This window comes from Pelodiscus sinensis, chromosome 12, assembly GCF_052426305.1.
Source record: "Pelodiscus sinensis isolate ZL-2025 chromosome 12, ASM5242630v1, whole genome shotgun sequence".
In the NCBI taxonomy this organism is placed as follows: domain Eukaryota; kingdom Metazoa; phylum Chordata; order Testudines; family Trionychidae; genus Pelodiscus; species Pelodiscus sinensis.
In genome coordinates, this window is record NC_143063.1 from 52,478,613 (window position 1) to 52,497,230 (window position 18,618).

Here is an 18,618-nt window from a genome sequence, read left to right on the forward strand (position 1 = left end):
GCATTTTGTATATAAACACCTTTTAGAATCTCTTTATTTTTTGCTTTGCACAAAATGCTGTATCTTGGATTATTCATTATGGGTCTTTCTGGAGTCAGCACCATCACAATGTAATATTAATATGGATATTTTCATGATTTAATTATTGTTTAAATACAGTTAAAAACCTTTTATTGCCTTGATTGCAGCCACAATGATGAAATCTTGTATGATCTATAGAGTGAAATTCCCCACACGAGTGAACTTGAATAGTTTTTTTTCAATCATTTAATTTTTAGTTAAATAAGACTTAAAGATTACAGTAGATAAGAAGCTAGATATGCATCAATAACGTGCCCTTGTTGCCAAGAATGCTACATATTGAATACTGAGTTGTATTAATTGCATTGCCAGCAGATAGAAGGGAATAATCACTTCCCTCGATTCAGGACTGGTGAGGCCACATCTGGAGTACTGAATCCAGTTTTGGGCCCCACACTACAGAAAGGATGAGAATAAATTGGAGAGTCCGGGGGCAGGCAACAAAATTATTAGGAGGCTGGGGCACATACTTACGAGGAGAGGCTGAGGGAACTGGGCTCATTTAGTCTGCAGGAGAATTAAGGGGTATTTGATAGCCTTTCACATACCTGAAGAGGGGTTCCAAAGAGGATGGAGAGAGGCTGTTCTTAGTGGTGACAGATGACAGAACAAGGGGCAATGGTCTCAAGATGCAGTGGGAGAGGTCTAGGTTAGATATTAGGAAAAAGTACTTCACTCGGTTGGTGGTGAAGCACTGGGCTGGTGAGGTGGAAAAAAATTTCCATCCCTAGAGGTTTTTGAATCGTGGCTTGACAAAGCACTGGCTGGGATTTAGTTGGGATTGGTCTTGCTTTTAGCAGAGGGTTGGACAAGATGCCTTCCTGAGGACTTTTTCAACTCTAATCTATGATTCTATGAAGGAATGTCACAGGTGAAAAATCAACTGGATTTTAAGATTAAATTTTGCTTTAATCATCTCAGGTAGCATTGGTACCCTGACAGATCTATTAAGAGAATAGGGAAAGGTTCTTTGGTGCTATTAGCAATCTCAAAAGTCTGTACATCTAAAGAAAAAAAGATAGCCAGAATGTTTATGCATTTTGTGATATTTAAGTTTAATAATTTAATAAAATGCATGGGATTACAGTAAAATGCATTATGATAGTGCTTGTGATTGGCAAGGACATTTGAGAAGCTACATTATTTCTTTGTATCAGTCTTCATAAGAAGGGAAATTCTTAACTCACACCTGCTGTTTCCTGGTAACAAACAGAAGGTAGTCTCATCTCTTGAGATGGTAGGAGAATAAATGCTAAAGCAAATCAGTGATACTAAATTCGCACAGTCACCAGACCCAGATGGTCCATCATCAAGTTCTGAAGGAGCTCCAATATGAAGTATGTGAATTGGTCACAAAAATATGAAATCTTTCATTTTAAATAGCTACTGTTCAATAGACTTGGAGAGTAGTAAGTCTTGTACTCTGTTTTGAAAAGGTTCTACATATTGATTTGGGGAAATTTAGACTAATTAACTTTATCTGTAACTGCCATATTAGTTGAATCAAAAATTTAAAAAGAGAATTGAGAAAACATCGGGAGGATCATATTAGGATTCTGCAGAGGACAATTATTTAATTTCTTAGAATTCTTTTAACTTGTCAGTAAAATATTGGATAGAAGATAAATGGTTGGCCTAATGCATTTAGCCTTTCAAAAGATCATAGAATACTAGGACTGGAAGGGACCTTGAGAGGTCGTCGAGTCCAGTCCCCTGCCCCCGTGGCAGGACCAAATACTGTCTAGACCACCCCGATAGACATTTATCTAACCTACTCTTAAATATCTCCAGAGATGGAGATTCTACAACCTCCCTGGGCAATTTGTTCCAGTGTTTGACCACCCTGACAGTTAGGAACTTTTTCCGAATGTCCAACCTAAACCTCTCTTGCTGCAGTTTAAGTCCATTGCTTCTTGTTCTGTCCCCAGAGGCCAAGATGAACAAGTTTTCTCCCTCCTCCTTATGACACCCTTTTAGGTATCTGAAAACTGCTATCATGTTCCCCCTCAATGTTCTCTTTTCTAAACAAACCCAATCCCTTCAGCCTTTCCTCATAGGTCACGTTCTCTAGACCTTTAATCATTCTTGTTGCTCTTCTTGGGACCCTCTCCAATTTCTCCACATCCTTCTTGAAATGCAGTGCCCAGAACTGAACACAATACTCCAATTGAGGCCTAACCAGTGCAGAGTAGAGTGGAAGAATGACTTCTCATGTCTTACTCACAACACACCTGTTAATGCATCCCAGAATCATGTTTGCTTTCTTTGCAACAGCATCACACTGCTGACTCATATTCAACTTGTAGTCCACTATAACCCCTAGATCCCTTTCTGCGGTACTCCTTTCCAAACAGTCGCTTCCCATTCTGTAAGAATGAAACTGATTGTTCCTTCCTAAGTGGAGCACTTTGCATTTGTCTTTATTAAACTTCATCCTGTTTAACCTCAGACCATTTCTCCAATTTGTCCAGGTCCTTTTGAATTATGACCCTATCCTGCAGAGCAGTCGCAACTCCTCCCAGCTTGGTATCATCTGCAAACTTGATAAGTGTACTTTCTATACCAATATCTAAATTGTTGATGAAGATATTGAACAGAGCCGGTCCCAAAACAGACCTGTATGTGAGACCGTATCAAATGCCTTACTGAAGTCTAGGTATACCACATCCACCGCTTCTCCCTTATCCACAAGTCTCGTTATCCTATTAAAGAAAGCTATCAGATTGGTTTGACATGATTTGTTCTTTACAAATCCATGCTGGCTGTTCTCTATCACCTTGCCACTTTCCAAGTGTTTACAGATGAATTCCTTAATTACTTGCTCCATTATCTTCCCTGGCACAGATGTTAAACTAACTGGTCTGTAGTTTCCTTGGTTGTTCTTATTTCCCTTTTTATAGATGGGCACTATATTTGCCCTTTTCCAGTCCTCTGGAATCTCTCCTGGGTTCCATGATTTTCCAAAGATGATAGCTAGAGGCTCAGCTACCTCCTCTATCAGCTCCTTGAGTATTCTAGGATGCATTTCATCAGGCCCTGGTGAATTGCAGGCATCTAACTTTTCTAGGTGATTTTTAACTTGTTCTTTTTTTATTTTACCTTCTAAAATTACCCCCTTCCCACTAGCATTCACTGTTAGGCATTCCTTCAGACTTCTTGGTGAAGACCGAAACAAATAAGTCATTGAGCATCTCTGCTATTTCCAAGTTTCTTGTTACTTTTTCTCCCTTCTCACTGACCAGTGGGCAGTTGCTATTAAAGAAACTTAAGTAGTCATGATGTGAGAGGCAAAGTATTGTCTTAGATCAAATGCTGTCTAGGAGACAAAACGGAAAATGACCTAAATGGTCATCTTTGATCATGGAAAAAGATGAACAGTGGAGCCTCAAGATTCTGTACTAGGTCCCATCTCAAAACTAGGTGAGTACTGAGGTAGCAAAATGTGGGGCTATCTGGGGATTACTATTAGGGATGTTTGAATATAAATGGCTAACCTTTTAACTGAAAAGGGGATGCCTATCAGTAAACAGTATTGGTTACCCTCACTGAAGCCTCCTCCATCTGAGCTGGGTGGGCAAGAGCTGGTCCTTGCTTCCAAGGAGGCTTTGCTGCAGACTCTATAGTGGAAAGCTAAGCTTTATACCACAGTGCCAGCAGAGCGGGTAACCACTTTTACTCCGTTATTTGATTAACATCCCTAATCACTGTAGACTTCTTCATAGAGATCTCTGCATCAGAAAAACACATGAGCTTAGGCTGCATGAGGAATGGCATGAAGAATGCTTAAAACAGTCTTTCTATAAATTAGTGTTGCGACCTGTGCAGTACTGGGCCATCCTCCCGCCCTCAGTCTCAAAAACAATTATTTCAGAAGAGGTGAGTTAGAGAAGAGCAAGAATGATAAAGGCCCTGGAAAAGCTACATGAAGAGAGACTGAGAAATTTGGAAATGTTTACCTTAGAGAGGAGATAATTAAGAGGGATCATGATAAAAGTACATAAAATAGTGAATGGTCTATGCAAGGTAGAGCAGACGCTTGTTTCACCTGTCTTCAACAAGAATAAAGGGACATTCAATGAAATCAAAAGGTTGGAAATTAATAACTGATGGAAAGAAACGCTTTCACGCAACATGTGATTACACTGTGGAAGTTGGTGTGGCAGAAAGTCACTTAAAGTTAAGAAGTTTAGATTTAAAAAGGGATTGAATATCTATATGAATACCAAGACCTATCCAAAGGTCGTATTCTAAAATTAATGGTGCCTTTGTGGTTCAGGCCATAAGACAGTCACTAACTAGAAGAGACCTGGATGAGATCTATGTAGGGGAGAGGTTACCCATATTTGTCCACGGCTGGATTCTTGTGCCTTCATCTGAAACAGCAAGTTTTGGCCACTGACAGAGAATACTGGACTAGATCGACTCTGGGTCTGTTGCACTTTGGAAATACCCGTAAATATTTAAAATGTTGAATCTGAAACAGGAAATGAATTATATTCAGCTATAGATATTTCACTGTTACATTTGTAGTAACTAAGATTTGTTTTTGTGCATTAATATTTCCAGCAGTTCTCAGTTCCTAAAAAGGGGTGGAAACTTTCTGATGGTTTAAAACTTGCTACGATTGAAGTTTTGGAGACGAGTCATCATCCTCTGAATCAGACACAAAGTTTCTTCTCACCACCTTAATTAGAAGAAAATTGACTTGTAACAGGCTAAAATTCAAATTCAGTAAATATTTCAGTTATCAATCCAGTAAATACGTCCCAGTTCCCTTAGCAGTCGTTAGTGCATTGAAAGGGGGTCATCAAATTTCATATCACCAGTTTTCATTGTCTCCTGATGCATTTAAACCTGTCAACACTGAATGTCACCTCCTCTAACGTTAGAGGTAACTAACTTCTGTTTATGTTGCTAAAAGATGATTCAACCAGCTTCTGCGCTTTTAAAACCATCCTGAAGCTTTGACTCTGAGAATGCCTTGACTTTTGCCTGAACTGCTGTTTCTTAGCATCTTATCCATGGGCAGATATTTTTTAAAAAGTGTGTTGAGGGGGGGCAGTTAAGGAGCTCACTGAACATACTGCTCTGCCACCCTAAATGCTTTGGGAAGTTCATTTCCAGTGGGCCCACCTCTGGTATGGTGAATACATTCTTTGCTTTCCAATGTGCATGCTCATATCTTCTCCATCACTGAAACATGCCTGCTTTGAATGCTGTGGAATGAGATCATTAGAGGTTCCAATTCAGCTGCTATCCCAGCCCTGTTCACCTTGTAGGATCTGGCTGGATCATAGCCCAAAGAGGGCTGGCTTTAAGCAGTGGTCCTCTGCATTGGTCGTGCAGCAAGACTGCACCATGGCACAGGAGTGTGACAGTGAGCATTTATGGTGTCTGGGTTGTTCAGATGTCTTAGGATGGCTTAGTTCAGACAGCTGCACAAGTACTAGTGTCAGGCCTACAAAATGCAGGGGCAGGGCTGGCACAGCACACAAGTCTGCCTCCTTAGATGATGCTCTTCGTGTTGCATGTGACTTTACAGTAATGTTGGGGTTATTTAATTTTTTTTTGGGTGCTGCTGCAGGGGATATTCTCAATGACAGTCATGCTGAAGTCATTGCCAAGAGGAGTTTCCAGAGGTGAGACATTAAACCGCTTGTGCTGTTCAGTGGGCTGTTTGCTTATGTCTACGTCTTTCAGGATGTTTACACTATTACGACATAGATGAATGTTTCCTGCACTTGGAATACAGCCCCTTTCCCTTGTCCAAGGAGCTAAGCTATGTAAGAAGAGCATGGGAGAGGCTAGCACCTCTCATGTTCCTTCCCTGGGCAGTATGTTTCTGTCTTGTGCACAGGCCTCTTTTTTTCCCTTTTGGGGTTTGTCTCCTGTCCTACACACCCTGACTTCTTTCTGCCTGATGTATACAGGCTTTGAAAAAATAACTCTTCAGATGGGGCTTAATCCATGTTCTTTGGGCTCACTATGAAGCTTCTATGTATCCTTGCTGATGGATGTAGATCCACATTTTACATCTAACTTACTGCAAATATGTGGATATTCGTGGATCAGTTTTGCAAATTGCATGCAGATTAGAATTTTGTCTCAGCACAGGGCTTTATTTGTGGGCCCTGATTGAATTAAATCTTTACTTGTTCCTATGTCTCAAGTTAAGGGATTCTCAGTAATCCTTTTTTGTCCTCCAGATATCTCATCCACCAGCTGTGGCTTGCAGCCTCATACCAACAGGGCAGCATCTTCAGCCCAGGCACTGAGAGTGGGACATGGAAACTCAGACCACACATCACCTTTATTTTTTTCTGCAGTCATACCCCATGTAAGTACATTAGAGTCAACACCTCACTCTCATCCCTGCCTGGTGCATCTGAGCCAGCTACCTCAACTATGGGTTAGTGAGGGTAAGCCAGCCTCCATTCATATCAGTAACACATGCAGTGAAACAGCACTGGCCCAGCAAATTGGCATGCTGCACTTTCTACCGTATTGGGTATATTGATGTGAGAAGGGAGCATATGTATAAGTCAGTCCCCTCCCTACTCCAGTATATACAAGTGCTCCAGTTTCCCCTGGTTAGAAAAGATGTGGGTTACCATTTTCTTGCCCCAGAACTAACAGTGGTCCTATCATACTAAGTCTTTCATTTTCTTCGTTTTGCTTTACCTGCATACTCACTTCTCATGGGGAGCTCAGGTACATTTATTATAATCTGTTTGTGTAAAATAATTATTCCCCCATCACAAAAAATCCCCAAACTGGATTTTTTTTAATTAAATGAAATCCAAAACACATGTTCTGTGACTCGCTTCATGGCAGATTTATTTTGCCAACATAAAAAGATGCAGCATCCAAAATGACACTGTTGCAATTCTATAAGTGAATTGCAAGAATAAAGACTTTCTAAAAATAGCAAACGGAATTGATACCTGATTTTGCACCATTTTGATGGGACAGACTGATACAGCCTTCACTAGCATAGATGTAGGACAGGAATCTGGATCTTCAAATGTAAGTGTGGGAAGAGAAAAAAGGGTACATTAGGACTGTGCGCTGTCAGCTATCTATCAGCCCCTTCCTGTGTTAGGTGTGCCTTCACTAAGAATGCCAAGGTCAGGGCTGGCTGGGAAAAGGAAAATAGATTCCCCACAAAGTTGTGGTTAACACTGAAGTTAGACTCACCAGCCAGTTACAAATTGTGCTCCTAATTTCTCCCCTGCCCTGCCACAGGTTATCAAGAAGCTAAAAAAGAACGCAAACTGCTCTTTTTATTGCCTTCCTGGTCTCTAGCTCCTAATCACATATGTCCAGTACAGTGAGAAATTATTTTAAAATATTGCTTGCTATACAAAATGCTCTTGTCACCCCAAAAGGCCAGCTCAGGGGGTAGTCAATATTAGTTTGACTTTTACCCAAAATACCATGTTGGCAGCCAGTTCTTTAGTGTCTGAAATTAAAAGTTTATAAGAAAAGGACAAGAGGAGGAGTTAAGCGGTAAAGCAGTCACACACACAGATATTTCAAAGTCAGTACCAGAGTAAGGATTGCAGGGGTACCAGATTGTTAGTAATATTGGTAAGTTTGCTGGCTTGAAAGTCCCTCTGAAACATAGCCACAGCTTGGATGAGTCTGTCAGTCCATTGTTCAGAGGCTTCAGTTTGTGGAAGAATTGCTCCAGATAAGCAGGATCGAAGAAGAAGTAGAGAAGGTAGCGCTGTCCTTTATATTCCTTTTGCCAACAGGCTTGTACTTCCTGTGTCTTAAACACAAACTTTACAGCATATTGCATGGAAAAGTGTTAGAGTTCCTGTCCACCACCCTGCTGATTCATACGTTGTATCCCCTTGCTCTTTTCAATAATTTCATGGTGCAGCTGATGACCTTTGGTGGGCCATCAAACAGGCCAGACAGTGCTGATGCCAATCTGTGTGGGGTTTCAGCCAGAAACACAGCATAAGTTTGGAAATACAGCTATACCATAAGTACCTATAACATGGTACAGAGGTGTTACAAATATATAAATGAGATGATCTGTCTTGGCAAATCATAACATTTTTACTGATGCCTTACATGGCATGTCTGGCTGTTAGCCGGTGGTCGGGGCTGTGAGTGGTCTATGAGCCCTATTAAACACCTGAGTCTTCAACTGCTAGGATGGGGTCCCTTCGCAGCGGGCAGCCGGGGAGGCTGATGGGTGCCCCAAGGGTCTGCCCCGTGGAGGCGGCAGAGCCCCAATGCCGAACTCTCACTGCGTCTACCCCTGACTGGCTATGTTCTTTTGATTGTGTCTGGTTCTGTTACAGCAACTGAAGGAGTCAGGTCAAAGCTTAAACAGTTACTATTTTATTGTTACAAGGCAAGCTTAGCTGTTAAATGTTACTGTTGTGTTACAAATATCCTTTTTGTAGTGGCTGTGTAAGACAGAAATTACACTAAACAGTCACTTACAGGTACCATGAAACCCTTTTGGTTCTCTGAGCTCTTATTAAATGCGCGCAAAAAAACCAGACACCTAGCAGGTATATTCTTACCCCTGCAATCCTTACTCTGGCTAAGCCAGATTCCTCTCAATCCCAATGGGAAGCAGTCAATACGAGACGAAGGCGTCCCTAAAGTCTCGGGTGTCCAAGACCGCCTGACCAGCAGGTATATGAGTGGATCTCTAATTAGAGTGGGGCACAGGGCCCCACTTTATACCCCTGTGGTCACGTAGACGCTTCTCTTGTCATTAAAATGCCAATTAAGTTGGACCGTCTTTGTGACGCCCATTTCCACAGGGGGTCCGAAGCTTAATTTGCACCTGTGAGGTGGAGGTAACTAAATCATTAGGGCATTCTTTTCCGATGGGACGGCAGATTCCTCTTCCGGGACAGTGTGCAGGCGTATCAATTACTGGTACCAGCCAAGGGCAGCCTGAGGCCCCGATCACCTGCTGGCCCAATTGTCGTTATCTGGTTCTTGTCTAGCATCCAGGGCCATTGTTATTCTAGCACCTCTGGAGGCCCTGGAGCCTTTGAAGACAGAGTTTCGCTCTCAAGAATTCTCTCTTCCAAGGATGTCGGGGGGAGGGGGGGTGTTCTGTCTGGTTACACTGGCATGATTCATTGGAATTTTATACTGATAATAATACTGTCTCCATATTCTGTACAGAAGGGGTGGGAAACCTTTGAATGGGTGCCACTGACCCACAGATAAATCAGTTGGGGGGGGGCACACAAGTAAGAAGCAAAAAACAACACCCCCCCTCACTGACATGGACCCAAAGGGATGGGGGGGGGGAAGTGTGGGGGAAAGACACCTCATCACCTCACAATGTACTGCAGGTGGGGCTGGATTAACTCTTCTGGGCTTCTAGGCTCCACAGTGGGGCCAAAAATGAGGGGTTCAGTGTGTGGGAGGGGACTGCAGGTAGAGGTGGGTGTGGGAGGGGGTGAGGTTTTCAACTGGGCTGGGGGATGGGACTGGGGATGAGGCATTTGGGACACAGGAGGGGGCTCAGGGCTGAGGCAGAGGGTCGGGCTATGGGGACTGGGCGGGAGTTAGGATGCTGGAGGAGGCTCAGGGCAGAGGGTGGGGATGCAGGGCCCTTACCTGGGGCAGCTCCTGTTTGGTGGTGGTGAGGGGAAGAATGGCTCCATGCTCATCTGCAGGCATTGCCCCTCTCCACCTTTAGGATTGCAGCCACTGAGAGCTGCAGGTGAGGGCAGTGTGGGGGACAGAGCTTCTCCTGGGTTAGCCCACGTGTTCCTGGCTGAGTCCTATGCCTCCCAGTCCTGTCAGGAAGGGCTGGGTTGGAATACAAAGGCGTTAGGGGCTGCAGCCCTTAAAGCCTCTTTCTTAATCAGGCCTTGCCTGTGGGCTGAATCAAAGCAAGCCGGGGGCGACAGGTTCGCCAGCCCTGCTGTACAGCATCACCCTGAGGTTTTGGGGGGATTAGTCATTTAAGATAAGCAGTAGAAAGGTTCCATTACTCATGTATTTTTCATTATTTTATTATCTTCTTGTGCGGTTTCATTTCTTTGTTAATTAGATCAAATCAGATTCCTCTAAGATTGCGATAATACTGTCATTGGTTTACAATCTGCCATTGCCCCTCTTGTTGTTTTTGTAATTGAATGTTGTTGTTTTGGTCTGTCACTGCTCTGTTCAGTACAAATTGCAACACTCTCATGGTATCTGAAAACAGATGGAGACGCACAGTCTTCCTGAGAGTTCCACTGTGTATTGTGGAGCTGGAGTAAATCTGCTAATCATGCCACTGATGTAACTGCTCTCTCCACGAGGGTTCAGTAGTTGCAGAGCACTAATGCCAGATCTGAGGTGATTGAAGCCGAGCATTTTCTAAAGTTTTCCTTTTTTGTTTCTTCTAAGAAATGGCGAAGATCTTTCCGTTAAAAGCATTTTTGGAAAATCATGCCAGTGTAGACGTAGCCATTGAGTATTGCAGCTTTTCCCACATCATCTGTCACTAGGTTACCTCCCTAATCCAGTAAGGATCCCACACCCTCCGCAATCACCCTCTTATTGCCAACATGCCTGTAGAAACCTTTCTTGTTGCCCTTCACATCCTTTGCCAGCTGCAATTCCAATTGCGCTTTCAGCTTCATGGTTACACCCCTGCATTTTCAAGCAATATATTTATTCTCCTCCCTAGTCATCTGTCCAATTTTCCATTTCTTGTAAGCTTCCCTTTTGTGTTTAAACTCACCAAGGATTTCACTGCTAAGCCAAGCTGGTCGCCTACCCACAGGGGTGGCCAGCCTGTGGCTCTTCTGAAGTTAATATGCGGCTTCTTGCTCAGGCACTGACTCCGGGGCTGCAGCTACAGGTACCAGCTTTCCAGTGCTCAACTCCTGGCTGCTGCTGCTGCTGCTCATCCTCTCCAAGCGTATGGCACCCTCACTCCTTTCCCCCCCTCCCCCCACAGAGCCTCCTGAGTGCCATGAAACAGCTGGTGTCAATGGGCAGGAGGCATGGGGAAGGAAGAGGAGGCACCTAGTGGGGACTGCTGACAAGTTACTGTAGCTCTTTGGCAATGTACATTGGTAAACTGTGGCTCCTGCTCAGGCTCAGGGTGGCCATACCTGGCCGACCATATTTGCTTTTCTAACTTCATGTTGGGTTGGTTTGTTTTTGTGCCTTCAATAAGGCTTCTTTAAAATACTGCCGGCTCTCCTGGACTTCTTTCCCCTTCATATTGGCATCCCAGGAGATCCTGCCCATGCGTTCCCTGAGGGAGTCACGGTCTGCTTTTCTGGAGTCCAGGATCTGTATTTTTTTTCTTTTGCTTTGCTGAAGGTGATATTGTTAGCAAATATAGGGGGAAAGATTGCATTTCTGAGATGAGTACAGATGTTTCCTTTTCTTGATATTTAGCCCTTGATGCTGATATTTTACTTTGGAATTTATGTTTGCGTTGCTTGTTTCCTGTCTTTTCAACTTCAAGCATGCTGTGTCAGATAACTGCTGAAATTAATCACTGAATGCTAATCACTTGTATCAGATATGGAGGCAGCCGCATGTACCGGCTCCTGCTTCACACCCAGGAAGCTGGCTGCTGGACACCGCTGCAGGCTCTGATACGGAGCCAGCAGCACAGGGTAGGAGCCTGTGTGTAACCGTTCCTGGTAACCAGTAAGCCCACGCTTATCACTTATGGTTAACGTTTATCCAGTTGCACAAGTGACTTCATCTGTTCCTCTCCAGAGGTACAGATCACTGAGTCAGAAACTTATATTTTCCTCATTGGTGTAACAGTAAATTTAGTATTTTCAACACTTTGAGTAATTAGTTTTAAGGTAAGATTTTTAAAAACTTTGTCCCAGCTTTTTCCAACTTTTTGTTTCTTGTAATATTAACCTTCTCGTAAGGGGACTTTAATCCTCATTTCCTGGTTGGTTAAAGGTTGAGTTTTGGGAACTTAAAATCTCCCATTGTGGAAGGGCGTGAGAAGCAAAGAGCAGTAGTGAGCACTTGCAATCTTAACCACAGTTAACAAAGTTTTGTGTGTGCTACTGAATAGAACAGCAAAGGAACATTTGTCCCTTCAGGATAGGGGTGAGGTCCTTTGCTGGAGGAGTGTGCAGGTTCTTTGAATGACATGTAAGCCAGGTCTGAAGTCTCATTCATGTGTAACTAAAGTACAGTACAGTGCAGAGTCCTTTGAAGTGCTTATTCTCCCTGGCACTTGAGGTAATTTCTTTTGAAGTTCAAAACTTTAGAAATGTGTGGCGATTGCCTTGTGTGTGGTGGGGTCTGCATCAAACGGCCAAGACCAGCATTGCCTTAGAAAGAGATTTCTGCCAATGTAGCTTCCTTTCTTCTAGGTGGGGATGCCTCCATTATTCCAATGACCAAACCAGAGAACCAGCCTTGTGAGCTGGTTGGTGGAAAAGATCCAACAGGGCATTCAGCAGAGTGCCAGGGCAGCTGTGATCCTGTGGGTCCAGAACATAAAAGGAAAACAGAGGAAACTGCAAGTGATCATGTGATCAAGAAACTGAGAACAGTGGTGGGTGATTCTACATGCGAGGTCACTGAGGGAGTAGCTGCTCAGCACGTTCCTGACAGTCGGCAGAACTTACAAGACACAGAATTTGTTACAGATGATCAAAAAGAATGCTCAGTGGGGACCAAGGAGACTGGACTGACAAGAACCAAAGTGATGGATGTTTATAGAACTGGAGCAAAGTGTGTTCTGGGCGAGGGGGCTGATGCTCGGAGACCTGGAGCCGAGTATCATTGTGTTGGGTTACTACGAGTAAAGCCAGGCCGTGGAGACAGGACCTGCTCCATGTCCTGCAGCGATAAATTAGCTCGCTGGAATGTATTGGGATGTCAGGGAGCCCTCTTGATGCATTTCTTACAGCACCCGGTGTATCTCTCAGCGATAGTAGTGGGGAAATGCCCATATAGCCAAGAGGTCCTGCGGAGAGCAGTTATTGAAAGGTATGTGACCCACAGAAGATTCTACCAAGTCTGAGTTGTAGAGAGCAATGTCTGTCTGGGTGATGTAGGGACATGGGCATTAGAAAGTTTGCAGCAGAGATCCAAGTGAGGAAGCAGTCTTGTGTGGCTAAGAGGGACCTGGCTCCTGAAAGATCAATTGTGAGAGTTTGGTGTCTTCCCAGAAACACTTCTCGGGTTTCTAACTGTTGCTGTTCTTAATCCTTTGTCAAGTGTTAGCCCTGTCTTTATGCAGTCCTGCAGGAGAATGGCCTCCTATTCCTTTGATCGTTCCTCTAGTTCTCCTCCCTTTTCCCACGATGGACTAATCCAATAGTAGTTCCTTTTTTTCTGATGTTGCGCTCAGTGCTCTCAAATTTGTCGCTCTGGCCCCTTTCTTAAAAGTGACCTACAACGAGTAATATTGGGTTTGCACATTTTTGTTTCATGAGGTACAAAAAAGGGCCAGCAATAATTTTATTAAAATAAAGATTATTTTTCTGCATGTTTTTGGAATTTGAAAATCAGAATTTGTCTATCCTGGACTGTAGATCCAGTGATATTGTGTGTCAGGTTGAGAGCGAGTTTTAGTCAGATTGTTTTAAATCCCTTTTTAACTCTTCAGACCATTGAGGGCAGTGGTCCTCAATCTTTTGGGGCTGCCAGGCGCCTGGGGGTGGGGCTGCGCATGCGCTGCGCGCAGGGCCGGATTAAGGGGGTGGGCTAGCCGAGCAGCTGCTTGGGGCACCAACCTATGGGGGGTGCCTGATGGCAGCTGTAAGGGGCACCGCGCGCCCGGCCACATGGCGCCCCTTAGAGCTGCCATCAGGTTCCGCGCGCCCAATTGCAGTTGTAAGGTGCACAGCGTGCCGGAGGGCGGGGCCGCGCATGCGCCATGCACCCACTGCCTGGGATGCAGGAGTGGCTTGAGCCGGCCCTGGTCACTCAGCGGTCACACACAAATGCCCTGGTGGGTGCCATGGCGCCTGCGGGCACTGCGTTAGGGACCACTGATCTAGGGTTTCTTTGTTAGGTTCCAAACCTATCCCACTGCCCTGCATTTAAGCTATGAGAACACAGCTACATGCTGAGCTTCCACAGCGGCTCTCCAGCAAAACCAGAGAAGGTTATTTCTGAATTTGATAATGTGGCTTTTTTTTTTTTTTTTAAACATAGAGGATGAAAGTGTACTACTGTTATCAGTTCCTCCTTTAATTTAATTGGCAGAGGTCCGTGCTATGGATTTAAATATCCTGGGCTTAGAACCTGCTGATTGTCCAAGCAGAGATCAGTGATTTTTATGAGAGAACATTTCAATTTCTTCAGTTTTCTTTTATTAATTTTATGAATTTTCATTTAAAACACATTAAGACCTTTAAAGTTGCAAAACCAAGCTCTCAAAAGTTTGGAAATGCCAAAATTAAGGTTGGCCATGCTACCTTAATTTTGCTTTTTTATGTAGCAACATTCTGATACAGATTTTTAAAACTGTGTGCATATATGTTTTGGCGCAGAATTCCCTCAGGAATAATATAATATACTACAAGGTATGTGTATCTGAGATTATATCATCTGTTACTGTGCTCCATTCTGTGTATGCCAGACAGTCCAGGGAAATTTACAAAATGCATGAAGAACCAGGCATGGATTCTGGGGGGAAATCTTTTCACATTTGCCCTGTACCTTATGACATCAGAGATGTAAAGAAATATGAATTTACCTTTTTAAAATTTAATTACTTTATATCTGGTTCTATTCTGGGGATCTGAAATATAATTCTTAACTAGGAAGTTGTTTGTATTAAATTGTGGAATAGACTGTTAGTGCAAGTGGTCTCAGAGGGGTAGCTGCAATAGTCTGTAATATTAAAAACGACGAGTAGTCCTGTAGCACCTTAGAGCCTAACAAAATATATATATAAGTTAACCATATAGAGTGTGACAAACTGCTGCAAAATCTACTCACCAGCCCCGCACTGTGCATGCACCAGACCTGCATTGCGCATGCGCGTGCCTCCGGTGAATAGGGCGACCAGCTAAAATTTGTCGAGCTTTGTATATAAATATACAGGGCTCGACAATCTATGTAATCTACTTGCCCGTGGCGAGTAGATTACATCCCAGAAGAGCCGGGTTCGAGCGATCTGTGCATGTGCAGAACACTGGACAGCGCGGCTGGTGAGCGGGGCTCGCCGCGGCTCAGCAAGCCCTGTAGATATATATAGTATTTTGTGCTTTTGTGGGTAGAACCCACTTCCTCTACTCTGCTCATTTGAGGAAGTGGGTTTTGCTCATGAAAGTGCATGATACTAGATATATATTTTTGTTAGTCTCTAAGGTGCTACAGGGCTACTCAGTGGAAGTGATGGATGCTTGATCTCCAATGATATTCAACTGATGCAAAATGTTTACGCTTGGTTATTTGATTTATCTTAAATGGTCTACATTAGGTGTTTTGTCAATTTAATTTAAAATGAAATTATATTCGTGAACTTTTCTAGTATAGACATGATTTTACAAAGCTCTTTGGTTAAACCAATATCATGAGGCTCTGAGTTCCACAGATCACACAGAAGTTTCTTGGTAAAGTATTTCCTTATGTCTATTTTGTTTCATTAAGCGGCGGTTGCTGAAGGATCAGACTTTCATGATTTTCATTTTCCCCTATCTACTGTAGGTGTCAGCACATCTCATTTTTACCAGATGGTTTCCATGTTCAGGAAGTGAAAATGTTGCAGTCAAATCTTCAGTTCAAACATAGCCGCCATGCAATTCAGGCAGCCCTTGCTAATAGCAAAGCAAAGCTTTTTCCTTGTGGGGCAGGTGAGTGACTTGGATCAAAGAGTAAACTGTATGACTTCGGTACAATTTTCCTGAAGCATTATTTTCTTTAGGGTTTTATATGTCAGAGTCAGAAATGGCATGCAGCAAAAGATTGCTTTTATGCCGAGACTTCTTCATCTTTAGCAGTTTTGATTTAATAGTAAATAGCTCCTGAAGTGTGCTGAGGTCACTTCACAGAACGTGTACAAGACTTGGTCAATACCTCAAAGCAGCGTTTCCCACGCTATGGGCTGCGGCCCGGGCCTCAGCATGGCTGCCGGGAGGAGAGCAGAGCGGGGCGGGCTGGGGGGGGGGAGGAAAGGGGGAAGGAACCGGCCACCAAGAAGCAGTGCTGGGGGCAGTGGGGCTGTCCCAGTGGAAATCCGGGCAGGTGGCCAAAGCAGAGCTGAGAGCGGCGAGGCTCTCCCGCGGAGATCCGGGCGGGTGGGGAAAGCAGGGCTGGGAGTGGCAGGGCTGTGCCGCAGAGATCCGGGCGGGTGGCAAAAGCAGGGCTGGGAGTGGCAGGGCTGTGCCGCAGAGATCCGGGCGAGGGGGGAAAGCAGGGCTGGGAGTGGCAGGGCTGTGCCGCAGAGATCCGGGCGGGTGGCAAAAGCAGGGCTGGGAGTGGCAGGGCTGTGCCGCAGAGATGCGGGCGGGTGGCAAAAGCAAGGCTGGGAGTGGCAGGGCCGTGCTGCAGAGATCCGGGCGGGGGGGGAAAGCAGGGCTGGGAGCGGCGGGGCCGTGCTGCAGAGATCCGGGCAGGTGGCGAAAGCAGGGCTGGGAGTGGTGGGGCTGTGCCGCGGAGATCCGGGCGGGGGGGGAAAGCAGGGCTGGGAGTGGCGGGGCTGTGCCGCGGAGATCCGGGCGGGGGGCGAAAGCAGGGCTGGGAGCGGCGGGGCTGTGCCGCGGAGATCCGGGCGGGTGGGGAAAGCAGGGCTGGGAGCGGCGGGGCTGTGCCGCGGAGATCCGGGCGGGTGGGGAAAGCAGGGCTGGGAGCGGCGGGGCTGTGCCGCGGAGATCCGGGCGGGGGGGGGGAAAGCAGGGCTGGGAGCGGCGGGGCTGTGCCGCGGAGATCCGGGCGGGTGGGGAAAGCAGGGCTGGGAGCGGCGGGGCTGTGCCGCGGAGATCCAGGCGGGTGGGGAAAGCAGGGCTGGGAGCGGCGGGGCTGTGCCGCGGAGATCCGGGCGGGTGGCGAAAGCAGGGCTGGGAGCGGCGGGGCTGTGCCGCGGAGATCCGGGCGGGTGGCGAAAGCAGGGCTGGGAGCGGCGGGGCTGTGCCGCGGAGATCCGGGCGGGTGGCGAAAGCAGGGCTGGGAGCGGCGGGGCTGTGCCGCGGAGATCCGGGCGGGTGGCGAAAGCAGGGCTGGGAGCGGCGGGGCTGTGCCGCGGAGATCCGGGCGGGTGGGGAAAGCAGGGCTGGGAGCGGCGGGGCTGTGCCGCGGAGATCCGGGCGGGTGGGGAAAGCAGGGCTGGGAGCGGCGGGGCTGTGCCGCGGAGATCTGGGCGGGGGGGGGAAAGCAGGGCTGGGAGCGGCGGGGCTGTACCGCAGAGATCCGGGCGGGTGGCGAAAGCAGGGCTGGGAGCGGCGGGGCTGTACCGCAGAGATCCGGGCAGGTGGCGAAAGCAGGGCTGGGGGCAGCGGGGCTGTCCCGCGGAGATGCAAGCGGCGAAAGCAGGGCTGGGGCTGTCCCATGGAGATCTGGGCATGTGGGCGTGTGGCGGGGGCAGCGGGGCTGTCCCGATGGAGATCCAGGCGGGCGGCCAAAGCAGGGTTGGGAGCAGCGGGTCTGTACTGTGGAGATCTGGGCAGGTGGGCGGCCAAAGCAGGGCTGGGAGCGGCGGGGCTGTGCCGCAGAGATCCGGGCGGGTGGCGAAAGCAGGGCTGGGAGCGGCGGGGCTGTACTGTGGAGATCCGGGCAGGTGGGCGGCCAAAGCAGGGCTGGGAGCGGCGGGGCTGTGCCGCAGAGATTGGGGGGGGGAAGGAGGGCAGGCGGCCAGCGGAAGCAGGGTTGGGGGTAGCGGGGCTGTCTGGCGGTGGAGATTGGAGAGGGCGGCCGGCGGAACCAGGGCTGCACAGGGGAAGGGGGAGCTGGCCAGGGGAGATCAAGAGGAGGAGGATGGGAGAATCAGCTGCTGGAAGCAGGGCTGGATGGGGGAAGCGGGGCTAGTGGGGGAGATTGGTGGGTGGCAGGGGGGAACCTGTTGCTGGAAGTAGGGCCGGATGGGAGCATTGTAGAGAGAGAGAGAGAATAAAGGAGTATGACGTGAACATTTTGTTGGCATGGCTCTGGGATGTCTGTCTTCTTCATAAGTGGCAGTGAGTGAGAGAAGCAGGTCACTGTGTGTGTGCTTTCACTGTTTATTCTTAGGGCTTTGCAAAGTGTTACATGGATATCACCACCACGTGTAATACGTCACTTCTTTCCATCTGTGCGGTACACATGTACCATCTGCTGCCATGTACTTTTCTGGCTTAGTTGAAAACTAATTTGCCCAGCTGGTGACTGCAGGGGCAGACTGGCCTGGTGGGCCGTTGTGACGGGCTGGCCGAAGCCCGTACTACGGGTGGCGCAGCCCCATCTGATCTGCCGGCCAGCGGAGGAGCAGAGAGCCACTGGGGAGGGGGAAGTGTGGTGATTCTTGCCACCAGGGTGCCTGCGTTAGCTCTGGCGCAAGGAAGCGGGGCGCGAGCCAGAGGGCGGGACGCCAGCAGGACGTGGCCCTGCCAATTTTAAAGGGCCGCAGCAGCTTGGCTT

The 18,618-nt window shown here is 46.9% G+C and overlaps 1 protein-coding gene across 5 annotated transcripts in view; it reads left to right on the plus strand.

Annotated features, from left to right (window-relative positions):
- Positions 1–18,618, plus strand: part of ADAT1 (adenosine deaminase tRNA specific 1) — a 56,765-nt gene that overhangs the window by 9,765 nt on the left and 28,382 nt on the right. For 4 of the 5 annotated variants that reach the window (XM_075918246.2, XM_075918245.2, XM_075918249.2 and 1 more), the window contains 4 exons: positions 5,666–5,720; positions 6,288–6,418; positions 12,423–13,044; positions 15,718–15,863. In XM_075918246.2, the coding sequence (XP_075774361.1) occupies positions 5,666–5,720; positions 6,288–6,418; positions 12,423–13,044; positions 15,718–15,863 (954 nt within the window). Of the gene's footprint in view, positions 1–2,575; positions 4,973–5,665; positions 5,721–6,287; positions 6,419–12,422; positions 13,045–15,717; positions 15,864–18,618 lie in introns of those variants that run through there. The other variant, XM_075918248.2, reaches the window with a different exon arrangement.